General features: G+C 54.2%; 1 protein-coding gene and 1 long non-coding RNA gene across 10 annotated transcripts in view; one reads left to right on the top strand and one right to left on the bottom strand.

Annotated features, from left to right (window-relative positions):
* PIK3CD (phosphatidylinositol-4,5-bisphosphate 3-kinase catalytic subunit delta) overlaps positions 1-23,048 on the bottom strand; it is a 64,540-nt gene that overhangs the window by 4,366 nt on the left and 37,126 nt on the right. For 6 of the 9 annotated variants that reach the window (XM_045063698.1, XM_004768606.3, XM_013064594.2 and 3 more), the window contains 17 exons: positions 9,252-9,424; positions 6,416-6,644; positions 6,086-6,315; positions 5,476-5,655; positions 5,017-5,166; positions 4,426-4,515; positions 3,167-3,388; positions 2,423-2,519; positions 2,204-2,334; positions 1,701-1,751; positions 1,458-1,625; positions 1,248-1,369; positions 931-1,074; positions 709-808; positions 425-603; positions 237-349; positions 11-89 (listed from right to left, as the gene is read on the bottom strand). In XM_045063698.1, coding sequence (XP_044919633.1) covers positions 11-89; positions 237-349; positions 425-603; positions 709-808; positions 931-1,074; positions 1,248-1,369; positions 1,458-1,625; positions 1,701-1,751; positions 2,204-2,334; positions 2,423-2,519; positions 3,167-3,388; positions 4,426-4,515; positions 5,017-5,166; positions 5,476-5,655; positions 6,086-6,315; positions 6,416-6,644; positions 9,252-9,392 — 2,426 coding nt within the window. In that variant the 5' untranslated portion in view covers positions 9,393-9,424. The remainder of the gene's footprint in view (positions 1-10; positions 90-236; positions 350-424; positions 604-708; positions 809-930; positions 1,075-1,247; positions 1,370-1,457; positions 1,626-1,700; positions 1,752-2,203; positions 2,335-2,422; positions 2,520-3,166; positions 3,389-4,425; positions 4,516-5,016; positions 5,167-5,475; positions 5,656-6,085; positions 6,316-6,415; positions 6,645-9,251; positions 9,425-23,048) is intronic. The other 3 variants (XM_004768607.3, XM_045063699.1, XM_045063700.1) reach the window with 3 other exon arrangements.
* On the top strand, positions 14,261-19,006 carry LOC123387296. Its single transcript, XR_006601656.1, has 3 exons — positions 14,261-14,725; positions 18,225-18,311; positions 18,462-19,006. It is a non-coding gene; the product is annotated as an uncharacterized LOC123387296 (long non-coding RNA).

Genomic DNA, 23,048 nt, shown 5'->3' with positions numbered 1-23,048 from the left:
GGCCTCTCACCTCAGGTCCAGCCCCTCCTGCTTCCACAGAACATCCATGAGCTGGATCATCTGAAGCGTCAGCATGTCCTGGCGGAGGTCTGGGCAGCCGGCCCCCGGGAAGGAAAAGCAGGAGCTTCTGGGGGCTCTGCACCCCCAGCGTGCCAGGACCCCAGCTCCTCAGCCCACCTGCCCGGTTGGGGGGTGGGGGGCGGCCTCCCCAGAGCTCTCCCCGCCCGCCTGCTCACCGTCCCCGTTCTTGAAGATGATGCCTACGCTGCCGTCGCTGCCCGCCTCCTCGTTGCTGTACATCACCCAAAGCGGCTTCATCTTGGAGTCCATGAAGGTGCACTGCTCCACGCTGCGGGCCAGACAGCAGTGAGCGGGGAGCGCGCCCTCCGCGGGGGCCCCCAGCAGGGCGGGGCGCGGGGCTCACCAGACGTCAGCCAGCAGCGTGCTGGGGTCCAGCGGGGACTGCAGGTGGGACAGGGCCTCCAGGTAGGTCTCCTGGCGCAGGCACAGGTGCATCAGCTCCTTGGTCTGGGGCTTGGTGGTCTTCTGGGAGCTCACTTTGACGAAGTCATTGAGGGCCTTCAGCTTGCTCAGCGCCTCGCCCTGCAGGGAGAACCAGACGGTGGGAGGCCAAGAGGGGGCGGGGCTCCGAGCCTCGGCCCCGCCCCCCCGGGGGGTGGCTCTAGAGGGGCAGACCCCGTGCCTCACCTGCTTCATCAGCACCTTCATGTGGTGGGTGCTGCCCCTGCAGTAGGCCTCCATGATGAGGCCGAAGCGCAGGGCCACGGAGGGCACGTGCATCTCGGAGCTGGAGGGGGAGAGAGAGGGAGGGACTGCTGAGCGGAGGCCTGGCAGGGCCATGGCCCGGGTTGGAGCAGAGGACAGAAGGCCGGCAGGCCGGGGGGGGGGGGGTGCAAAGGGGTGCGCTACCGGAGGTGCCAGAAGAGGAAGTGGCCGATCTTGCGGTTGGCCAGCGCCCGGTCCAGCAGGAACTTGGTCAGCTCGCAGTCGAGGTAGGATTCGTACTTGAGCACCTGCACCAGCTGCAGCAGGTACTGGAAAAGCTCATCGTCCCTGCGGAGAAGGAAGGCCGGCCTCACCTGAGCAGACCCCAGGCCCCCTGCAGTCCAACCTGCCACACCCCCGCCACCAGCACGGGCTCCACCCACCGGGGCTCCACCCGCCGGGGCACACGGGACCGAACACCCTGCGCCAGGAGCCGGGAGCCGGGAGCCTGGGGGACTCACGTCAGCTTCCGCAGAGACTTGATGGCGAAGGAGCCCACGTGGCGGTCGGGGAAGCTGAAGTCCAGCAGCTCCAGGGCGCTCAGGACTGGCAGCTCGGGCCAGGAACACAGCAGGTAGAGCATCTGGGGGAGCCCGATGGCGGTCAAGGTGCCCCTGGGCAAGAGGCCCTCCCCTCCGCACACAAGCCCCCGACCCCAACCCCGCCCCCACCTGGGCCACATCCTCATGCTTGTTCCACTTGGTGACCAGCAGCAGGCGGGCCAGCGCCTCCGGGAAGCGCTCCTGGACCTCGTGCCGCATCTTCCACACCAGGTCCTTCTCGTGCTCGTACAGCTCCCCGGACCCGCGCCGCTCCAGGATCTCCCGTAGCTGTAGCTGCTGAGGGGGGCAGGCAGGGTGAGCTGCGGCCCAGCCGGGCGCCCCACCGCCCCCGGCCCCCGGCCCCCGGCTCACCTCCTCCTCACTGAAGCGCCCGTGCTCCCCGTGCCGCCCCAGCTCCAGAATCTGCAATGAGGGGCTCCATGTCAGCGGGGACCCGGACCCTGGGCCAGCCCTGGCAGGGCCCCCCGGGATGTGGGGTGGAGGGCAGAGGGTGTGTGTCAACCCCTCGGCACCCCTGACCTTGGGGTGAGTGCTGTCCTGTGCCCAGCATCCCCAGCCTCCACCTCACAGATGCCAGGAGCATCTCCCCCACCAGCTAGGACAACCAAAAGGGTCTCTGAACCTTGCCCCAAGTCCCCTGGGGAGCCACATGGCCCTGAACGAGAACCCCTGTTCTAGAGCACATGCGGGTTCTGGAGAATCCAGGAGTCCCCAACTGTGCGTGCTGACCAAGCCCCAGCCCTGGGCAACTCAGGGGATGGGTGGCGGGAAGCCCAGAGGCAGAGTCAAGAACAGTCATCCTGAGTCCCACGGCCTCTGGACCATCGCAGACCCTGGATGGCGAGGGGGCTGACCTTGTCCAGGGTGGGGTAGTACACGGGGTAGGGGGCCACCTCAGGGAGGCAGATGACAAGGGCCGCAGCGCTCTCTGTGTTGGGGTTGCTCCGCACGGTTCCCGCGGGGTTCAGCAGCTCCCCTTTCTCGTCTGGACACAGGGACAGACGGGAGTTGCCTGGGGAATGGCCCCCTCTGGGAGCGCGCTCCCCCACCCTCTCCCTTCCGCCTGGACGGACCTGGGACTGACGGCCACATGTATAGGCGGCATTCCCCGGTCTTGAGCTGGTCCTTGTAGTCGAACAGCATGAGGTTGGCCCAGGCGATGGGACAGTCCTGGGAAAGAGCACGGGCAGGTCAGGGCCAGCAACCGCAGAGGCTCAGCTCGCTCACCGGCAGGACGGCCAACGCCTTCAGGCCGAGCTTCCCCGCCCTCGCCCAGACTCCCTGGGAGGAAGCAAGCACGATCAGCCACCTCTCGGCTCCCTTCTGCTCCCAGAGGCACCCCTACTTCGGGTTTCTCGAGAAGCCCCCAAACCAACCACACCAGCCCCAGACGGCTGGCCCAGCTCAGCAGTGGGGTAAGTCGGTGTGGCTCAGTGGGATAAGTCGGTGTGGCTCAGTGTCCAGTCACATCCTGGGCCTGGTGACTCAGTGCCCAACCCCCATTCATTCCCTGCTGGCAGCTGACTCAGGACACCCTGCTGCCTGTGCGGACAGTGCGTCTGTCCGTCCAGCCCAGAGGGCAGCCTCCAGGTTCCCCCAGGAGCCTCTGAGTTCACCGCTGCTCGTCAGCCCTGAGACCCAGAGCTGACACATGGCAAGGATGGTGGCCAGAAGGGGAGGTGGGGTGTAGGAGGGAGGGTCGCCCCATCCCCCATCCCCGAGGTGCACCCCTGCTGGGAGTGGACAGGGGTGGCCCTGGGTCACAGCACACCAGCTCCCGGAGGCCTGGCCCCAGCCTCCCAGGCGACCCCACCCACCGCCTTCTTGGATTTCTTCTTGGTGGAGCGAGCCTTCTTGGCCTTCTCAATCACGGCGTAAAGTGCAAAGCAGAGACGGGCCATGCGAGGCAGGTCGCAGATGTTGATGTCGAACTCCAGCCGCTGTTTCCACACGGGCTCGGAGCACACGCTCACCTCCGAGCTGGACACCGTCTTGCACAGCGTCTCGTTGCCATGGAAGAGCCCGGCCTGCACCACCAGCTGCGGGAGGCACGGGTGTCGGGGGCCGGGTGCCAGACAGCCGCCTCCCTTGCCCCTCTGAGGCTCTCGCACCCACCTAAGGCTCCAAGCTCCTGCACATCCTCACCTCCCACGGGGCTGAATCCCACTTGCCACTCGGAAGAAAGCGGCACCGAAGGGGGACAGCTGAGTGCTTGGGTGGGACAAGGGGCCACAGGGTGAAGGGAAGGGCACATGGGCTATGCATGGGCTCCCCAAGACTCTGTCGTTTCCCTGCTCGGGGCCTCAGTTTCCCTACTGGGGTTTGGGAACTCCAGGGTTCCTTCTTGCTCTGCAGCCTGCGAGCTCCCTCCACTGCTCAGAATCTTAGGAGCCCCGCGAGCAGGCAGGGTTTCATTTCACCAGAACACCCCTGCCCTGTGTCCTCCAACTCTGCCCTGACAGCTCTCGGGGCCCAGCCAGAAACCCGCCTCCAGCCAGGGCTCCAGGGTGCCGTCTGGGAAACCCAGCCCCGCCTGCTGTGAAATCACCCCGACAGAAAGTGCTCCACCAACAGACCAACCTCCGTGGACCCAGGAGTAACGTCCCGCAAATGGGACAGTAAGCCCCTCCTGGGGATGGAGGGAGATGGGGTGTGTGACCAACCCCCGAAATGGGCTTGGCGCCCCGGGGTCCACAGCACGCCTCCCAAGTGCCTCCTGGGAGTCCCAAGGCCCCAGGGCCCAGTCGGGCCCAGCCGGGGCCACCCCTCTTCCGCACCTGTCACCTCCCAGACCCTGCTGTTCCCACTTCCCTGGGCCTGGCCCCACAACTTCCACCCAAGTCAAATACCCAGAACTCGCTGAGCCTGGTTTCTACGAATTAGCCTCTGGCCGGCCAGCCAGCCCCCCTCCCCCCTTCCTGTTTTGAAGCGGCTCACAGCCACCCCAGGCAGGGATGCTGGGTAATGTGGTCAGGTGGCTTTCATGTGACCCCCCCCTTCTTCCTCTGCCACCCCTCTAGACCACAGCCACCTTGTTTGTGCAGAAAACATCCCCGCTGCCCCTAGGAGCCCCTACCTTCATCCGCTCATCGGCATTCACTTTGCTGCCCTGAATCAGCTCCACGCAGAAAGGCTGCTCCAGGGACCACAGGGACAAGGAAGAAGGCTGGGGCGGGCCAGAGGGGGAGAAGCAGGGCCGTCAACGCAGAAGAATCCCGGGGAAGCTCCCGAGGCTGGCGCCCCTGGCCACTCATGGGTAGGGTGCGTGTTGCCAGATGGTGAGAAGGCTTAGATGCCCCCCCCCATGATACGACGATACCACGATCTGCCAGAAAAGCCTGCCGTGCAGGTGCCCAGGACCCCCGAGCTCTGCTGGGCATGGTGTTCTGCCTCCCTCTCTCCAGTGCAGGGGGCAGGAGGAACAGAAGGGCAGCCCATGAGCCGGGCCCGGGGGCTGCCCTGGGAAGCTCAGACAACACCCCCTGCCCCTGCACACTGGTGGAGGGCCAAGTTCAAGGCCCAGCTCTCAACACCGACCCACCAAGGAGCATGAGATGAGGGGCCCTGGACCGGCGCCCAGCCCTCAGCGTTAGCACTAGGCTCCAGGGCCGGACAACAGCGGGGAGGAAGCGATGGAGGCCAGGGGAGGTGGAAGGCACCAGCTCACCTTCTTCATGGGAATGGGGGGCGGTTTGGTGCGTGGTTTCTGGACTTGGGGGGCGGGGTCGCTCTGCTCGTCCCGCATGGCGAGGATGGAGGAGGAGTGCACCATGGTCAGGTGGGGGGTCTGCCCGCTGTGTAGACAGCTGCAGATGTACTGTGATGGGGGGTGGCGGGCACAGTGAGCGGCCGACGGGGCAGCCCCAGCCAGGCCTCAGCCCCGGGGACTCCCCGATGCCCCCACTGCTGATCCCAGGCCTTCCCGGCCTCTCCTGCTGACCCTTTGCCCCCCCCCACCCACTTCCCGAAGATGGAGCCCTCCTTGGGGCACAAGGGAGGGCAGCCCAGCGAGGGGACGCTCTGGCTGTGACCCCCAAAGGCCCAGTTCCCCCCCACCAGCCGGGCCCTGGCCCAGGGCCCTGGGGAGCCCGGGAGCGCAGGGCCCCTCCCAGACCTCAGCCCTCACCTGGAACTGGCAGAGGGGGTAGCTGCCGTACAGGTACTCGTGCTTCCCGTTCACCTGCAGCGCGTAGTCCTCGGGCTGCTCCACCAGCGGCTGCCGGAACACCGTGGCCTTCTTCCGGAGCGCACAGGCCATCAGCGCCAGCGGCACGTCCTTGCTGGACACCTGGAAGGTGAAGCTCTCCTAGGGGGAGGGGGGAGGGTCAGCCCTCCACCCTCGCAGAGGGCCCATGGCTTCCGGGACGCAGAGGGTGGCCCTGCCTATTTGTCTGGAATGAGCCCCCCCCCCCAGCCCGGACCCTCCACCGCCGCCCCGAACGTGAGGCAGAGTCTGATGAAGGCACACGGCCGACAGCCCAGAAACAGTTACTGAACGAATGAATGGACCCATGACCAAGGCCGTCTGGTCATTCGGCCTCGTCCAACTTGCCCCGTGGGACATCTGCCTGAGCCCCTCGCAGGCATGGGTGCCCTGCAAGTCCCAGCCAGTGCCACCGGGAGGACAGTGGACCCAAGTGCTTGCGGGGGTAGGCTGGGAAGTCTCACGGGAAAATGTCCCCGCAGCTCGGGCGCTGCCGACGGGCCAGCGTGCCCCGCAGGGGCCATGGGCTCACCTCGCTGCCCTCAAACTTGACGTTGACCAAGAGGGCCCGGTTGGGGACCCGCAGGGTGCCGGCCCCCCAGCTCCGGGCCGAGGGCTCCAGCTGCAGCGGGAAGCTGTACTGCAGCCAAGCCTCCCAGCCCAGCTGCTGCCGCCGCGCCGCCGCCTCCTCGCAGAACTGGCGCATCTTGGTGCGAAAGGCATTCACTTCGGGGTCGTGCAGGGAGTCGAACTCATGGAGGCCTGGGAAGCGGGGAGGCTGGGTCAGCACGAGGGGCAGGAGGTGGGGGGGCGGTGCGGCTAGGGCCGGGGGCCGGGGCCAGCCCACCCACCCGCGGGTCACCTTTGCCGATGAGGAGGCTGATCTGGGAGTTGACCAGCTTCTTCACTCTGTCCCCCTCTCGGGCCACCAGGCGCAGCACGGGCAGGAAGGGCTGGATGTCGCAGAGCCGCCGCTGCTCGTCCTCCAGCTCCTGCTGCTCCGCGGTCTGGTTGACGCAGGTGAACACGTAGGCCTCGGGGTCGCTGAGCATGTGGAAGAGCGGCTCATACTGGGCTCGGTGCCACAACACCTGATGGGACAGCGGCCGGTCAGCCCCTCCGGCCAAGGCATGCAGGGCCATGGGGAGCCTCGAGGTGGCTGGGGGCAGGCCTCAGCCTGGTGGTTCGGCCCTGCATGACCCCGACCAGAGGGCAAAGCCGAGATCCCCAAACCCTGTCCTCTCCAGACCCCATGAACGCTGACCCCATGGGTCCCCTAAGCCTCCATCGCTGCCCTTCTGTGGAGGGCGCCTGGTCCATGCCGAAAGCCTGCCCAGTCTCCCCTGTATGTTACTCTTGAGAGATAGCCGGCCAGACATGACCTCCAGGCAACCCCCTCCCCCGCCCCACAGCTAATCATTCTGGGGTTCTGATTTCCAAATGTTGGCAATGGATTCAGAAAAGCTGAACACACCAAGAGAGCTGTCAAGCCCTCTATGGGCTGTGTTCAGTTAGGGCGGTCAGCAGGTGCCCTCAGGATGAGGTGTCCCCAGGGGACCCCTGGGAGAGCCATCTAATGGTCAAGTTTTAGTGCAAAGGTGTTCAGCACTGAGTCACAGAGAGGGCGGGAGAGAGGAGACCAGCCCTATTCATCTTCCACAGGGGATGGATAATTATGGCCCATCAGCACAAAGGGATTGGGGGGCGGGGCATGACCCAGAATCTAGAACACCTGTATGAACAGGCACAGAAGGCTCTAAGAGACATGCTAAGTAGGAAGAAACCCTGAAGGTATAGGGGCGCCTGGGCGCTCAGTTGTTAAGCGTCTGCCTTTGGCTCAGGTCATGATCCCGGGGTCCTGGGATCGAGCCCCACCATCAGGGTTTCCACCTAGCGGAAAGTCTGCTTCTCCCTCTCCCACTCCCTCTGCTTGTGTTCCCTCTCTGTCTCTCTTTGTCCAATAAATCAATAAAATCTTTTTTTTTTTTTTTTTAATTTACTTGAGAGAGAGACAGTGAGAGAATGAACGAGAAGGTCAGAGGGAGAAGCAGACTCCCCATGGAGCTGGGAGTCCGATGCGGGACTCGATCCCGGGACTCCAGGATCATGACCTGAGCCGAAGGCAGTCATCCAACCAACTGAGCCACCCAGGTGTCCCAAATCAATAAAATCTTAAAAAAAAAACCACAAAAACCCCAAGGCATATAACAGCAGATATAATTCAAGCCCATTTCCATAAAAACAACTCGAATAAACATAGTAATGAATAGAGAGCAGGATTTGACAAGAGGAAGTAGGGTCTGCAGGCAAAACCTGGTCCACTCCCCAGTTACCTAAGACAGCCACACCCACTCATACCCGCTGTGTCTAAGGCCGCCCTGGGCCCCGCACTGGCAGAGTTGAGTGTTTGCAATAAATACCAGATGGCCAGAAAAGCCGAGAATATTCACCAGCTGGCCTCTCGGAGAAATAAAAGTATGGAGACGCCAAAAGCAAACTGGGGTGTGCACAGGGACCCAGGCGTCTTGTATTTCTGCACTGTCGGAACTGTAGTAGCAATGCACGTATGGCTCAGGAAAAACAGATTACCCTTACAATAGAGTTAATCACATGAGAAAGAGGTTATGTTCACTCAGATAAAAAAAAAAAAAAAAAAAAAAAGCTCATAACCGGAATTATCACAAAAAACAACACTCCATAGAAAACAGAACAGCCCAAGTGTTCACTGTGGCTGTCTCATAAGAGCAGAATCACAGGTGATTTTTTCCCTCCTTCTACTTTTCCCTCTTTGCCCCAATCAATGCATCCATACTTTTGAAATGGGCGGGAAGAGATTTTATTTATTTATTTGAGAGAGAGAGAGATCACAAGTAGGCAGAGAGGCAGGCAGAAGAGGAAGGGGCAGCAGACCCCCCGCTGAGCGGAGAGCCCAATACGGGGCTCGATCCCAGGACCTGAGATCATGACCTGACCTGAAGTCAGAGGCTCAACCCACTAAGCCACCCAGGCGCCCCCCAAAATTTAATTTTTAAAGAAATCTCCCAGGAAGGGGAAATTTAAAAAGAAAAAGAAAACCTCAAAGATGATCCACTGCTTTCTTCCTTTTTTGTTTTTTCTTTCCTTTTTATTCTTTTTTTGTTCCACTCCCAAGTGTAAGTTTTTAAAATTCTGAGCTGAGGTCTTGCCCTCTGGCATGACCCACTAAATCCCACACTTCGCAAGTGAGACAAGCCCTCTGGGAGATCACAAGACAGTCTCTGCCAAATCCTTTCCAGATGTCTAACCCTTTGACTCAGTAATCCACCCCTGAAAATTATTCAACAAAACCCAAAACTATTTCCAAAGATGATGTTTACTACGATGACAGCTCTACAGAGAAAAGACTGATAAGACTCTTTCAAGTGGCCAGGGCTGGGGATCGGTTCCAGAAATGATAGCACAGTCATGGAGAAAAGGGAAAGCCACCATGGGAACCACACCCCGAGGCTCCCACTGGAATCCAGCAACTGTAATCCTGTCCTGATAAAGGGAGAAGCTGAATTCAGAATGCGGGCTGGGCTGCGCTCTAACTGTAAGCTTGTAAACAAATGTTAGGTATTATTTATCTTCTGAAATCTGTTTTATCGGATCTCAGATCCGAGCCTGGGCGTCTGTCTGTCTTGCCCTCCGAGTTCCAAGCTCGAAGGTGGGGATCGTACCTTCTTGATGGTGCTGAGGTTGGCATTCCGGGACACGGGGAAGTTCAGATAGACCCCCGTGGGCAGCAGGAAGTCAACAGCCACACTCTGGTTCTCCTCCTTGGCCCAGAATTCCATGGGGCAGTCAACCCCAGGGGGCATTCTGCTCTCTCACCTCTCAGACCCTGCTTGTCCTGAAAAGGAAGAAAAGGCAGAATGAGCCATCCTCAGCATGCTGATGAATCCTTTGAAAGGATTCTCTGGAAAATACGAATGTCGGGACCTTTGGCGGCAGGAAATTCAGGAAGGAGTCTCTCCTGTGGGCGCCCCAAACTTGCCTCCCTCTGGGGCCTCGTCCTGCCTGGGGTGGCTCGGGGCTCCTACAGCCCCCCAGACTCTGCCCCCCGCCTCACGACACCCTCCATCCCTCAGCACAGTGGCCCAAATTCAAGACACCCACAGACCCATTCCAAATCATTTTTTCTCAGGAATGCACACCCGCGGGACACTCCGCCACGGCCCCCAGCTGGCAGACAGAGGCGGGGGATGGCCGCATCCTTGGTCAGACAGCCCAGGACTCGAGAAGGACCAAAGGCTGCAGTTCTTGGAAACTTTCTTTCTTTCTTTTTAAAAACATTTTTTTTATTTGACAGAGAGAGCACAAGCAAGGGGAATAACAGGCAGAGGGACCTGATGCGGGGCTCTATCCTAGGGCCCTGAGATCATGACCAGAACAGAAGGCAGATGCTTGACCATCTGAGCCACTCAGGTGCCCCTCTTGGAAACTTCCTAACCAGAAACCCAGTGGCTTAAAAATGGCTTTGGCCATCAAACAACTTGTTGAAGTATCCCCCCTCAGTCATACCCACTCTTCAGTAATAAAATGCTACAGACACAATTAAAGGTCTTTTGAGTATCTCCACCACCACCCCCGCCCCGCCCAAGCTACCACCATCTGGATTCTGGTTATGTGTAATTTCCATGCATGTTTTTATACTTTGATTGTACTAATATGTATTCACAAACAATTCTCAACACTTTTGCATGTTTTTAAACTTGGTAGGAGTAGCTCTGAAGAGTGAGTCTTCTGGACCCTGCAACCCAAGTTATTTTTTTTTTTTTAAGATTTTATTTATTTATTTGACAGACAGAGATCACAAGTAGACAGAGGCAGGCAGAGGCAGAGGGGAAAGCAGGCTCCCCGCTGAACAGAGAGCCCGATGCAATGCGGGGCTCGATCCCAGGAGCCTGAGATCATGACCTTGAGTGAAAGGCAGAGGCTTAACCCCCTGAGTCACCCAGGCACCCCCCACGTTATTTTCTTTAGGCTAATCCACATCGATACATGTAGCTCTGGCTTATTCATTGTAACTCCTGTGCTATTTCCCTGTGTCAATAAACCACAGTTTACCCCTTCTCTTGCTGATGAACCTCAGGGTTTGTTTCTGCTCTTTCGGGTTATTACAAACAATGCTACAATGTATCTCCTTACACACCTCCCTTTGTGTGCAGGTAGAGTTGGGATGAGCACTGTCCAAAGAAATACAATGGGAACCACACAGGTGATGTCAAAGTCGCCAGCAGTCTCATTCAAAAGAAGTAAGAAAATAAAAATTAAGTTTACTCATCTATTTTGCTTAACCCAATATATCCAAAATACAGTCATTTCAAAATGGCCCTCTACGTGGCAAAATTACTAATGAGATAGTTTACATTCTTTTTGGGGCATGAAGTCTTTGCAATCTGGTGTGTATTTTCACTTGAGCACACTGCAGCTTGGATCCTACAATTCCACCGGAAATACGTGACCTCTATGTTCATACACTTCACAGATAAAAAAGGAGGGCCACGGACTCAAGTTGCTCCAAACAGACTGAAAAGTTTTCCAAGAAATGAGTCTAGTATCCATGCTGACATTTGAATGAATCAAAATGAAAGAAAACGCTTAAAAATGTTGTTCTTCGGTCACTTTTCCCATTTCCAAGTACTCAAGAGCAACACCTGGCAGGGGGCCACCACGCCGGACCACACCGGTCTGGGGGAACTGTCGGATCACTAGCATGACCTATGACAGCTAGAACAAGAGCCTCAGCTTTACTAAAGGAAAGCAGAGGTAGGTGCCCATTAGCAACGGGACCAGCACTGTCCCCAGCTTACTCTCCGAATCTCCATCGGCGCTTGGTATCTCGTCCAATTCACTGTTTCTGCCAATCTGATGCGCACGGAATGCTCCTTTGTCGTTTTAATTTGCATTTCCCTTATGAGCCATAAAAATGTTTATCTTCTGCAAATAGCCTGCTTATAAATGTTGCCCCTTTTTTTTTCCTGTGGAGTTGTCTTTTTCTTATTGGTTTATAGGGTTTTTAAAAAATATACTCCAGATTCAATTTATCTGTTGCTTAAGTGAGTTGGAAATATCTTCTTTTGGTCTGAGTCATCTTTTCATTTTGTTTATGGTGCCTTTTTTGGTGAAGGAAAAGTGTGTGATGCTGATGTAGTCAAATATTGTCCTTTACGTTCTGGTTTTTATTCTTTCCAGAAAGGTTTCCCTACCCTGGGGTCCCATCCTCCTAGATGTAAATGACTCAGAAAAATGACTGAAAGGGATTGTGTAGCTTGTGGGATATGTTCTTTTAGGGGCTCTGCCAACAGGGCCCAGACCTCAGCCTCGCCAACGGGCTAAGTGTAGAATCTGCTGGGAGCAGCATGACACGCGCGACGCGCTGGCCCGACCATGTCACCACCACTGGGATCCAGTTCCTGATTGTAAAACCACATCCTACTTTGGGTTCCTCTTTCTGAGAATGGCCAGGCCAAAGGCTTTCTTTTTGAATCAAAATAGGGGGGAGGGACGGGCAGGAATCCTCGAGAATCCACTTCCAACACTGCAAGTGTTCTGCCCACGCTCAGGAAGTCAGGGCACCTGCGGCCACTCAACCCTGAGGCCAAGATGGGCACAAGTAGCATGAGCTCCTTGGGACTCCAGCCAAAGGGGCGGTGCCTGAGACGAATGCACCCCCTCGCTCTTCTGCCCCATAGTGCTGTGGAAGGAAGCCTTCAACTAACCTCACCCGTCTGGGATGCACGGTCATACTTCCGTGCATAAAGCTCATGCCTAAGGAAGACCCAGGATGGTGTGGGCAGGACGTAACCAAATGTCAGAGATGCGACAGGAGGAAGCAGGAACCCTCTCTCTCTTTGCGCGCCCAGGACCCAAGTTCAGCTGCTCATAAGCCCCAACCCTCCACGAAGCTCAGACTCATCACCCCGCAATGTATGGGACAAAGGTGCCAACTAATCTGGGGACTTTAGAACTACTCCAAGAACACAAATGGCTACAACCGCTTGGACAAAGTATCCGGTCTTGGCAGTATCTATTAAAGTGAGCAGGTGATGTCCTCTGACCCAGCAATTAACTGCACACCTTGGTCTACACTCATCAGAAACATGAGTCCCTGTGCAAGAAGAAACACAAACAGGAATGTGTACGGCCCTGCTATTCCGAACAGTCCCAAACTGGAAACTTCCCAAATGCACATCAGCAGTGTAATGGAGAAATAAATGATGGTCTCTTTTCCCGGTGGGATGTTACATAGCAATGACAAGGAGTGATCTACAAATGCACACAACGGTATAAACGAATCTCATAAACGTGCAACCGAACTAACGAAGTGAGGCACAAGAGTATGTGCTCACGATTCTAATTACACAGAGAACACAGCCAGAGCTCATCTATGTTGGCGGCGGAGGGGGAGACGGGGTGACCCCAGAATGAGGGCAGTCACCCCAGCGTCAAAGGGTACGAGGGGCTTCTGGGTGCTGGTACTTTTTAGTTTCTTGATCTGGAAGCTGGGGACTTTTCACAAACTCAACCCACCCTCAGTAGGAGTGGTTCAGCCAAGCGGACTTCCTGGCCACTTCAGGCCTAGCCACCCAGAGCCCCGAACTCCACCCTCCATCCCACCCCGCCTCCAGGAACTGGATTGGAACCAGGAGGAGGCTGGGCCCACCAATCACTGTGCGTCCTCTCCTGGCCACAGTGATTCCAGGATGGGAGTGAGAAATGTCAAGTCAGTCCAGTGCCTTTGACACGCCAGTGTCTGTCTTCAGGTACTGCCTCCTGGAGTAGCAGAAAAGAGAATATCCACCTAGAGCTGCTGGTGACCACCTCCTGCTGCTCTTAGGGGTGAAACTTGAGAAAAGACCACCATGAAGGAGAGGAGAGCTCACAGTAGAGTGGTGGAGTCCTGAAGACAGCCTTTGAGTCCCTGGATCCAGCCAAGCCTGAAGCTCTCCCTGGATCTTCAGTTCTATTCGCCAAAAAAATCTCCCTGCCTCCCCAGCCTCTCCATGCCCCCCCCCACTTTTTTTAAAACTTGGAACGGTTTGTCTTTTTTGGTTTTTTGGGGGGAAGGGGTTGGATTTCGTTGTTGTTTTCGGTCATTTGCAGCTGCACGTTCCATTTTAGGAAGCTTCTAGTGTTTAGAAAGTTCTTTCCCTTGGAAATTGGCCCGCCTCTTGGAGGCAACCCTGATCTTTGTGTTGTTATCTAGAGGTACCGAGGAGCTGTCTGATGGCTCCTTCTCCTGGATGATGACCTCAGGACCTCTCTTCTCCCTACGACACAGTTTTTAGACTCTTGCCAAAGTCTGGTACTCTGCAAAAAAAGATGCTATGGATGGGGCCTGACAGGCCAACTGTCGAGGAATGTTCTGGGTACCAGACTCCCACTGCTTAGCTTAATAAAATCTTATCAGCTCCTTCCCCCAAGAAAGTTCTTCAACAGTTATACTGAGCTCTCTGGCTGCCAACCTTCCAGCTATTTCTCCCAGGAAGTCAGGTTCCCTCAATGAATCTCTTGGATCTGAATGCAGGAATTCACAATTACTGTTGGTGACTTCATCTCATGGACGTAACTGGCACTCATGTATCACCGCATTTGATATTTTGTACATATGACTCAGTCTGAGATGTATTAGTTTAAACTATTTATTAAGTCCCAAGAGCGGTGCACGGGGGAGACAGTAATACCCACACACGGAGTAGGTAGGGAGAATGATCCCACATTCTATCAACACGGGGAAGACGGCACGCCCAACGGTGATGTAATGGAGAGAGCCTACTCCCTGGGGGGAGGCCGGGAAGAGCCCCCCGTGAGAAGAGGACCGGGGAGCAGAGAACCAGAGCGGGCAGCCGCGTCTGCGGCCGTCGGAAGGCAGGCCACGCCCACTAGAGCCAGCGGGTGGGGCAGGGAGGGAGGCCAGGGAGGAGCTGGGGTGTAGAGATCAGCCCGACCACGTCCTGGGGCGTCTTTGCAGGGGAGACGCCTGGGTGTCACTCAGAGAGTGATGGGCGGCCTTAGCAAAGGAGCACGGGACCCGATTTGCATCCAGAATGCTGCGGCTGGCTCAGCGTGGAAGGACCGGAGAGAAGCCAGCCAGGCCGTGGGGCGTGGGGAGCTCAGGCCTCCAGGGATGAGAAAGGCCGGGAATCAGGTATATTCAGGAGCTTGGCGGATGGGATGGGGGATGGGATGGGGGCTCGCGGGAAACAAGTAAGGATGACAGCCGGGGTGGGCTTGGGAGACTGGGGGGGGGCGTGGAAATACACTGACATGGGGGAAGTGTGAGGGAGAAACAGAACTGGGGGCAACAAGATGGCAAGAGGTCCATTTCAGACACAATGATCCGAGCCGCCTGCAAACACCCTCGTGAAGACAGCAAAGGAGCAGCCCCGAGTGTGGAGCCTAGGGGAGAGGTCTTTGCCGCTCCCAGTGCATTACGGGGGGGTCAGCAGGCTCCCCCCAGAGCCGCGTGAGATAGCCTGGAGAGAGAGGCTAAGCGAGGGCCAGACCCACCTCAAGGCACTAGAGACAGCCACCAAAGATGAACCATGAGCCACCCTTCCTTGCTGAGTCAACCACCACCGCCCTGTCTGCCCACATCGAATCATCAGCACGATTACCAAACGACCATGACCTGAGCTGAAATCCAGAGTCAGACACTTCACCGAGAGGGCCACCCAGGTGCCCCTAGGGCCCTCATCTATTTCTAAGAGAGGAGGGCGAGCAACGGGTGTGCCATCCCAGAGCCACAGTGCTTCCAGCAGCCCGGGAATGAGGTGGCAGCCCATCCCCTAGTCTCCCCGGCACTGGCACACCCGCTGGCTGGTGGCTTGTGCCTAATTCGGGACCCACGAGGCCTCCCTCTCGCTTCTCTGGCAGTTCCACTGTGTTAGGGCTGTGAGTCTGTCTCCTGGGTCTGCTGGGGTTCCACGTCGTTCTCGTGGCCATCGCAGGTGTGGCTGATACTCCGAGTAGGAGCCACTGCCCAGTGTTTTTCAATGTGAAGATGGGCTTTCTGGTGCTGGAGTCCCATGCCCTGGGGAACAGCTTTCCAACGGAATGCATGAGTCACTCCCAGCCGGCTGGGTGCAGGGGACAAGCAGCGGGGAGAAGGGAAGCTGTATCCTGCTTATCCGAGCCGTGAACATCCTCGTCCTCCCTGAGGGTTCCCTGAATGAGACAGGCCTGTACCCTCACCTGTTACTCCAGAGCAAGCGTGAACCCGTCTACAGAGAGAGATGCTTTACTCTTAGAACTTCAGGACAAAACATCTGTCAAAAACCCAGGTTTCAGAGCTGAAAGTCACCACCCCGAAAGCTTAAGAGGCATCTCAGAAACATCTCGAAGCGGCTACGCACGTTATCTAGTATCTACCATCAACCTGGGCTGGAAGGGTAGGAGAGCAGCAGTCACTGGGATAAGGGACAGGGAGCCATCGGGGCTGGCCTTCTGCACCAGGCTGCGTGAAGCCAGGTCTCCTGACCTGGGCTGATTTTCAGGTACTTCTCAGCCTCCAGAAAGTCCTCCTAGTAAGTGTTCTGTTTCCAGACTCTCTTCCTCGGAGAATGAAGTGGATGCTTTTCCTGTTGCCTAATGTATGTGCAAAGTGGGGGCACACAGGCACTTCAGAGCTGAATTACCAAGGTGCTTTATCCAGAGGCCCCACTTTACAACCATCCCCAATCCTATGGAGTTTTTAGTCTAACAGGAGAAAAGCAAAAAAAAAAAAAAAAAAAAAGAAAGAAAGAAAAGATGACTTCAGGTAAGAAAAGAGTTGAAAAGGGACTTGCGGGGGGCCTCCGTTGGATGGTAGTTCAGGGGAGGGCGCTCAAGAGAGATCATTTTGGAGTCGAGGCCCAAAGGATGAGCAAGATCAGGCAAAGATCCATGAAATAGGGTTCAGGCAGCTGGAGCTAGAAGTGCAAAGGCCCTGAGGCAGGAGACTAGGCAGCTGGAGTCAATGACCCAGAGGCCGGATGACAGGGAGAGGCGGTGAGCCCCGACCTTGCAGGGCCTCACAGGCACAGTGTGGAGCCAGATTTTGTTATCACGACAATGGGAGGCCACTGGAGGGTTTTAAGCAGGGGATTGATAAGCCCTGACTTTATGCTGGACAAAAATTGCTTTGGCTGCCGTGAGGAAAATGGAAGTGAGTGAGGCAAGAATGAGGTGGCAAAGCCACGAGCCCAGGGTCGGGGGCAAGAGCAGCAGGGCAAGATTAATGCGGGAAAACTCGGGCCCCACTTGCCATAAAACGCCCAGGAAGGGGTGTCTGCTCCTCACGGCTGCTCCTCACGGCTGGGAATCAGGCTTTCCAGCGCCGCAGCCTTAGAACTTCCCGCCCGCAACAACTTTCTGACAAAGAACTGCAGGTAGAGACCAGATGGAAAATGGACCGGCCCCGGGTTCCCCCAACAGGTGTAGTTTTAGGACAGGCGAGCTGTTCTCCCGAAACACAGAACCTTCCACGAGACCCGCTTCAGGGTGGGTCCCCTACAGACCCGGGAGTAGCAGCATCCTCTGCCCCCTCTGGCCACCCCAGTTTGTGGGGTTCTAGAAAGTGTCTGTGGCACAGCAAAGGAAGAGCAGCCCCGCAAGAGGGAGAACTTGGCTACGCGCGCAGGGCCTGGTGGTGGTCAGGTGAAGGAGGAAATGGTCTCCAAAGGGGGATCGGAGGGAAATGTCCAGAAGCCAGAGGCCAGCCAAGTTGGACACCCCCAAAACCATGCCCAGGACTAGGAAGATGGGGCTGGTCTGGAGGGCGGTCTGACACCCCAGGCTCCCGCCACAGGAGGGAAAGGGATGGGACGGATGGAGGCTGAGGACGGATGAACTAGCGGAGGCTCCGAGGTCCGCTGGGCGGGTAAGCTGGGCGGGAGCTGCCCGAGTCCTGGTCTATCCGCCGCTGCCTCCCTCTTGCTTTGTTTCTTCTTCTTTGCACTCTCCCATTTTTTAAAAAACATTTTCTTTATTGGGGCGCCTGGTGGCTTAGTCGGTGAAGTGTGTGCCTTCGGCTCGGGTCGTGATCTCAGGGTCCTGGGATGGAGCCCCGCGTCGGGCTCCCTGCTCGGGTTGCAGTGGGGGGAGGGGAGCCTGCTGCTTCCTCTCCCTCTGCCCTTCCCCCCACTTGTGCTCCCTCCCTCTCTCTGTCAAATAAATAAATAAAACCTTTTTTTTAAAAAAAGATTTTATTTTATTTATTTGAGAGAGAAAGAAGGCATGAGTGCAGGGGGTAGAGGCAGAGGGAGAGGGAGAAGCAGGCTCCCCACTGAGCAGGGAGCCTGACTCGGGACTTGATCCCAGGACCCTGGGATCGTGACCTGAGGCAAAAGCAGACGCTTCACCGACTCAACCACCCAGGCGCCCCCTCTCTCCCATTTTAAATGGGTCTCCCTTGAACTTCTATTATTTAATAGAATGGTAACTTTTATTTTGAATATTTAAATATGAAAAAAAAATCCTCAGTGCAGGAGAACCAAATACACAGACATCGAAGAATGAGAAGCAAAGATCTCTGGAAATTCTCTTCTATAAAAAGAGAGAGAAGGAGAGGAAGGGAAAGAGAGAGAGAGACTCCTGACTTCTTCTGATGTCATTAGAAAAATGAGCCAACTATCTACCATGAAAATTCGATCCCAACTATCTCCTAGGATGTTCAGTTCATGGCCCACCCAGAGAGGCCCAGGGAAGAATCTGACACTACCCATCAAAATCAAGAGACAGATCCACGCTCTTAGGTCCGGTAATTTGGGGAAATTGGGGAATTGTCCTAAGGAAGCAATACAAAGGGGGGGGTGGCGGGGAAGCTACATGTACGAAGATACTCGCTTGTGGTTTTCATGAAAGTGGAAAATCAAAAATCACAGGGAAATTATGATAATTAACAGGAGTGAAGACAGTCATCACAATGGCACCTGCGTACCAGAGCCCTGCAGATACAGCCCCCGAGAGAGGGAACCAGGAGGTGCCCCCCGTTCGCCATGGCAACATCTGTTTGTGGACAAAACATATCAGGAAGCATAGAAAAAATGGAAACAGCTGTTAACGGGTGGATATGGAGCCTATGACGAGGATTTCAAAGTTTTGTTATCTAGGAACGTTAGGCAAGCACGTGGTTTTAAAAATTAATGAAAGCTAAACCGTTTGCAGCAAAAAAAAAAAAGAGCAGCCCCCCTGCCCTGCACGTCCAAAACGCCCGCCCCCAACTACAGATGTTTTTTTGGGTATTTGTCTCCAATTTTCTAAATAACTGATTCACACGGGTACTTCTCGATTTCTGACTTTTAACTTCTGACCTTAGAAGATGAGACTGTGCCTTCTGCACACACACATATATCCTCCCCTCCATCTTCCGAACATAGCTACGTGATCATTTTTTTGTTAATCAAAATTGTGGGTGCCTGGGTGGCTCAGTTGGTTAAGTCTCTGTCTTCGGCTCAGGTCATGATCCCAGGGTCGTGGGATCAAGCCCCGCATCAGGCTCCCTGCTCAGCGGGGAGCCTGCCTCTCCCTCTCCCTCCCTCAATAAATAAAATCTTAAAAAAAAAAAAAAAAAAAAAAAACTTAAGTGCTTATTTTATTATGACTACATAAACAGTGTTTAATGCTAAACCACATAGTATATTCTGGTTTTATTTCCTTCTTATTCAACTTTTTGTTATTTCTATAGTTGATAGTTGCCTCACTTATAATTTGCTTCATTTTCTATGTACAAATATAATTCCTTTGTTTTCTATATGCAAATATGTAATTCTTCCCCCAACTCTGTAACGGAACTATGAAACTCTTCCTAGTACGGTAAACAGGTCCAATAATCCACCAGCTTCATTTTTTTTTTCTTGAAGATATCCCTCCTGGTGCCCTCAGCCGTACTGCTCCAAACTCGCCCGGCTGATCTCCACACGGGCTGAGCAGTTGCACCACTGGGACTTTGCTTCGCCGTGATGGTGGGAATCCTGCCCATTCTCTCCACCCGTCAAGGTTCTGGGTTGCAAGTAAAGAAGCCAGCTCTCACTGATTAAGCAGAAAAGTTGCTGACAGATCATTTGGCTTATTTGCTGCACTGTGAGGAGTTTCACAGCTCTGTTGGAGAGTTTGAGGAAGAATTGGTGATTAGTACATTGCGAACATAGCAAATAAAGAGACAAGGAGGTGCTTATCAACTCCAGGAAAAACAGAAAGTTGAACCAAAAAAGAAACAGGTACACTGGACTCCACAATGCAGGTCTGATGGTGGACTGCCCCTACTGCCACTGACACTAAATGCCAATTGGTACCTCGGTCATGTCCGTGCCAACAAGTTGACCTTGGAGCCCCCATCATGGCTGCCAGGGCCATAACCACAGTACAGCACATGCTTCATCCCTCTCCTCTGCCAAAACACAGCATGGTGTACTCATCCATGGAGTCTAGGTCACGGGCCCCGGCTACAGGGAAAGCTTGGAAGTCAGTACTTTTCAGTTCCCGTGGTTGAGTAGGTGTTTGGTTTTTTCCTCTGCATTTGCAAAACTCAAAGTAAGGTAAGAGCTGAAATACTGAAAGCTATTTGGGAACGGAGGCAAATAAGAACAAAAGACAATCACATATTGTATCACTTGTTCCGCTTTCTTAGTTTACTCTCATTTTCGTAGGGCACAGTCTCCACGAGTTTCCTTGAATAGCGATACAAAGGCGTGTGTACATGCGTGCGTGTGCACACATAGAGCTTTGGAAAATTCACACCATTCACACCTACAGAGGTGTCTTTATGCTATCATTTTGCCTGAATGACAATTACAGAATTCTCGCCCGGGGAATTAATTTCCCTTGGAAATTTGAAAGAGTTGCTCCATTGTCTTGTGGCTTCTGGTGCTGTGAAGTCGAGTGCCATTTTTTATCTGATCTTCTAGATGCGGCCCCTTTTCTCTTTGTTGGCTTTTGGCAAGTTCTATCCCTGGAGTTTTGAAAGTTCATGATGACGTCCTGTAGCACACACTTTACTTTTGTGTAGTATTACTATTACTATTACTATTACTTCTATTACTCATTGTTGAGTTCTACTCAGATACTCTTCATACAGAAGTTCCTTCAGTTCTAGAATTTTTTTCCTATAGCTTGATAACTTCCTTTTCTTCATTTTTCTCTCTGTCTTGAGTTCCTCTGAGGTGGAGAGCAGGAGTCCTGAACTGATCCTCCAGTTTTCTTCTATTTTCTTTCTTATTCTCCATCTCTTCAGTCTTTTCGTTTTATTTCGTAGAAATTCACTTTTCAATCTCTAGCTTTATTCTTTTTTATTTTATTTTTTAGATTTTATTTACTTATTTGAGAGATAGAGAGACAGAGAGTGAGAGAGAGCATGAGAGGGGAGAAGGTCAGAGGAAGAAGCAGACTCCCCATGGAGCTGGGAGCCGGATGTGGGACTCGATCCTGGGACTTGAGTATCATGACCTGAGCTGAAGGCAGTCGTTCAACCAACTGAGCCACCCAGGTGCCCTCTAGCTCTATTCTATTGAAATTTTTGCTTCTACTATTAGTTGCTGGGGTTTTTTGTTTTGTTTTGTTTTAAGATTTTGTTTTTAGGGGCACCTGGGTGGCCCAGTCAGTTAAGTGGCTGCCTTCTGCTCGGGTAATGATCCCAGGGTCCTGGCATAGGGCCCGCATCAGGTTCCCTGCTCGGCAGAGAGGCTCATTCTCCCTCTCCCTGCAGCTCTGCTTGTGCTCTCTCTCCATCTCTGTCAAATAAACAAAATATTTTTTAAAAAAATTATTTTTAAGCAATCTCTATATCCAACATGGGGCTCAAAATCACAACTCTGAGATCAAGAGTCACATGCTCTGGACTGAGCCAGCCACGCACCTCTACCATCACAGTTTTTATATCCCAGAGCCTACTACTGTTTCATGAGTATTCCTGTTTCTCAACCATGTTTATGACTTCTGGCCCATTTTTTGTTCATTTGGGTCTCTGTCTTTCATGCTAGGAACATCCTTCTATGTGGGATGATCCACAGGTGTCCATTCAAACTTAAGAGAGGCACTCAGAGCTGTCTGTGCACAGCTGAAGGCTAGTTGCTTTGCAGGCATCACTGTGAAATAACAAAGCAGCAAAAAAGCTTTCCAAGAGGGTCCCTTCAGTGTTAGTCTTTGAGGGTCATTTTTTCTTGTGAGCTCCATTTCCTCAGAGAGAAGTTCTTCAAGGCCCCAACCAGAGAGGGGTACAGATTAGGCTGCCATGTTCTGGGAGCCAAGCAGGGAAAGGTCTCACTGTTTAGTATACCAACTTTGACTGAATCTTTCTGTTCTCAGTACAGTGCCTCTTATATTCAACTGATCCCATGCCTACTACCACCCCAGTTTAGGCCTGAGCTGCTCTGGTTCAACGAGGCCTCTGGGAAAACAGGCATCTTCTGCTGGGATGGAGGAGGGAGCCACCTGACTATGTGGGCTGAGAGAGGAGTCTGTTGCTCCGACACACACCTTCCATTTTCCTGCTTCCAGCCCACCCCACAGTCGGTCATCAGGAGCACTGTAGCTCCCACTCTTGGGCCTTTGGTGGGTCCTTGAACACACCTGCCTTCCTCTACCATGACACAGGACATTCAAGACTTTAAGTTTTACATCTCTTTTACCGACCTGCTTTCTGTTTCTCTAAGTATTTGCTCACGCCTCCTCCTCCTCCATCATTTCCTTTTCTGTTTTCTTAAGGATTTTGTCCTTTTTTTAATCCCTTACTCTCATTTTAGTGGGCTTTTGAAACAGAGCCAGGCGAAACACAAGCATTCAATTAGTCATATTTTCATGGAAGTTCATAGTAACATTTAACAATACATAAAAAGCAAGTTTCCAAAGATAGGCATATAGAAGGCTTTCTGGGGGACTTGGGGGAGGATACCCCTTCAAGGAAACAGTGGTTCCCTCAGGGGTGGTTAGGGGATGGTGGGTTATGCCAAGTTGGGGGGCAAACTTTCAACAGTAAGTGGGCATTTCTTAATAAATACAAAAGTATGAGGGTTAAAAATTATTAAAAGACATCTGCTGAAACAAGAATCAAGATACTGTTGGGGCCTCTGGGTGGCTCAGTCAGTTAAGTATATGACTCTTGGTTTTGACTTGGGTCATGATCTCTGGGTCATGCGATCGAGCCCTGCATCAGGCTCCAAGCTCTGCGCGGAGTCTGCTTGGGATTCTCCCTCTCCCTCTGTCCCTTCCCCTGTGCCTGCATTCTCTCTCTCCCTCTCTCAAACAAACAAATACATCTTTTAAAAAGAGAGAGAGAATCAAGATACTGCAAATAGGTAAACAGATGTACAGAAGAAACTCCAATCCCCCATCAGAGGTCTACACAATCCATGTTTTTTTACTATGTTCCAGAGTTCTGGGGTTCCACAGAAGCAACCCCAAGATCTTCAGAGGGTGGTGGAAATGGGACAGGATGCTGAGTGGACATCCTAAGCCAGTCTCTGCCTGGACCACAGGGTACTCCGTTTTTTTCGACT

The sequence above is a fragment of the Mustela putorius genome, unplaced genomic scaffold, assembly GCF_011764305.1.
Source record: "Mustela putorius furo isolate JIRA1106 unplaced genomic scaffold, ASM1176430v1.1 tig00003853_pilon_pilon_pilon, whole genome shotgun sequence".
NCBI lineage: Eukaryota > Metazoa > Chordata > Mammalia > Carnivora > Mustelidae > Mustela > Mustela putorius.
This window is presented reverse-complemented; position numbering and strand designations above follow the sequence as displayed.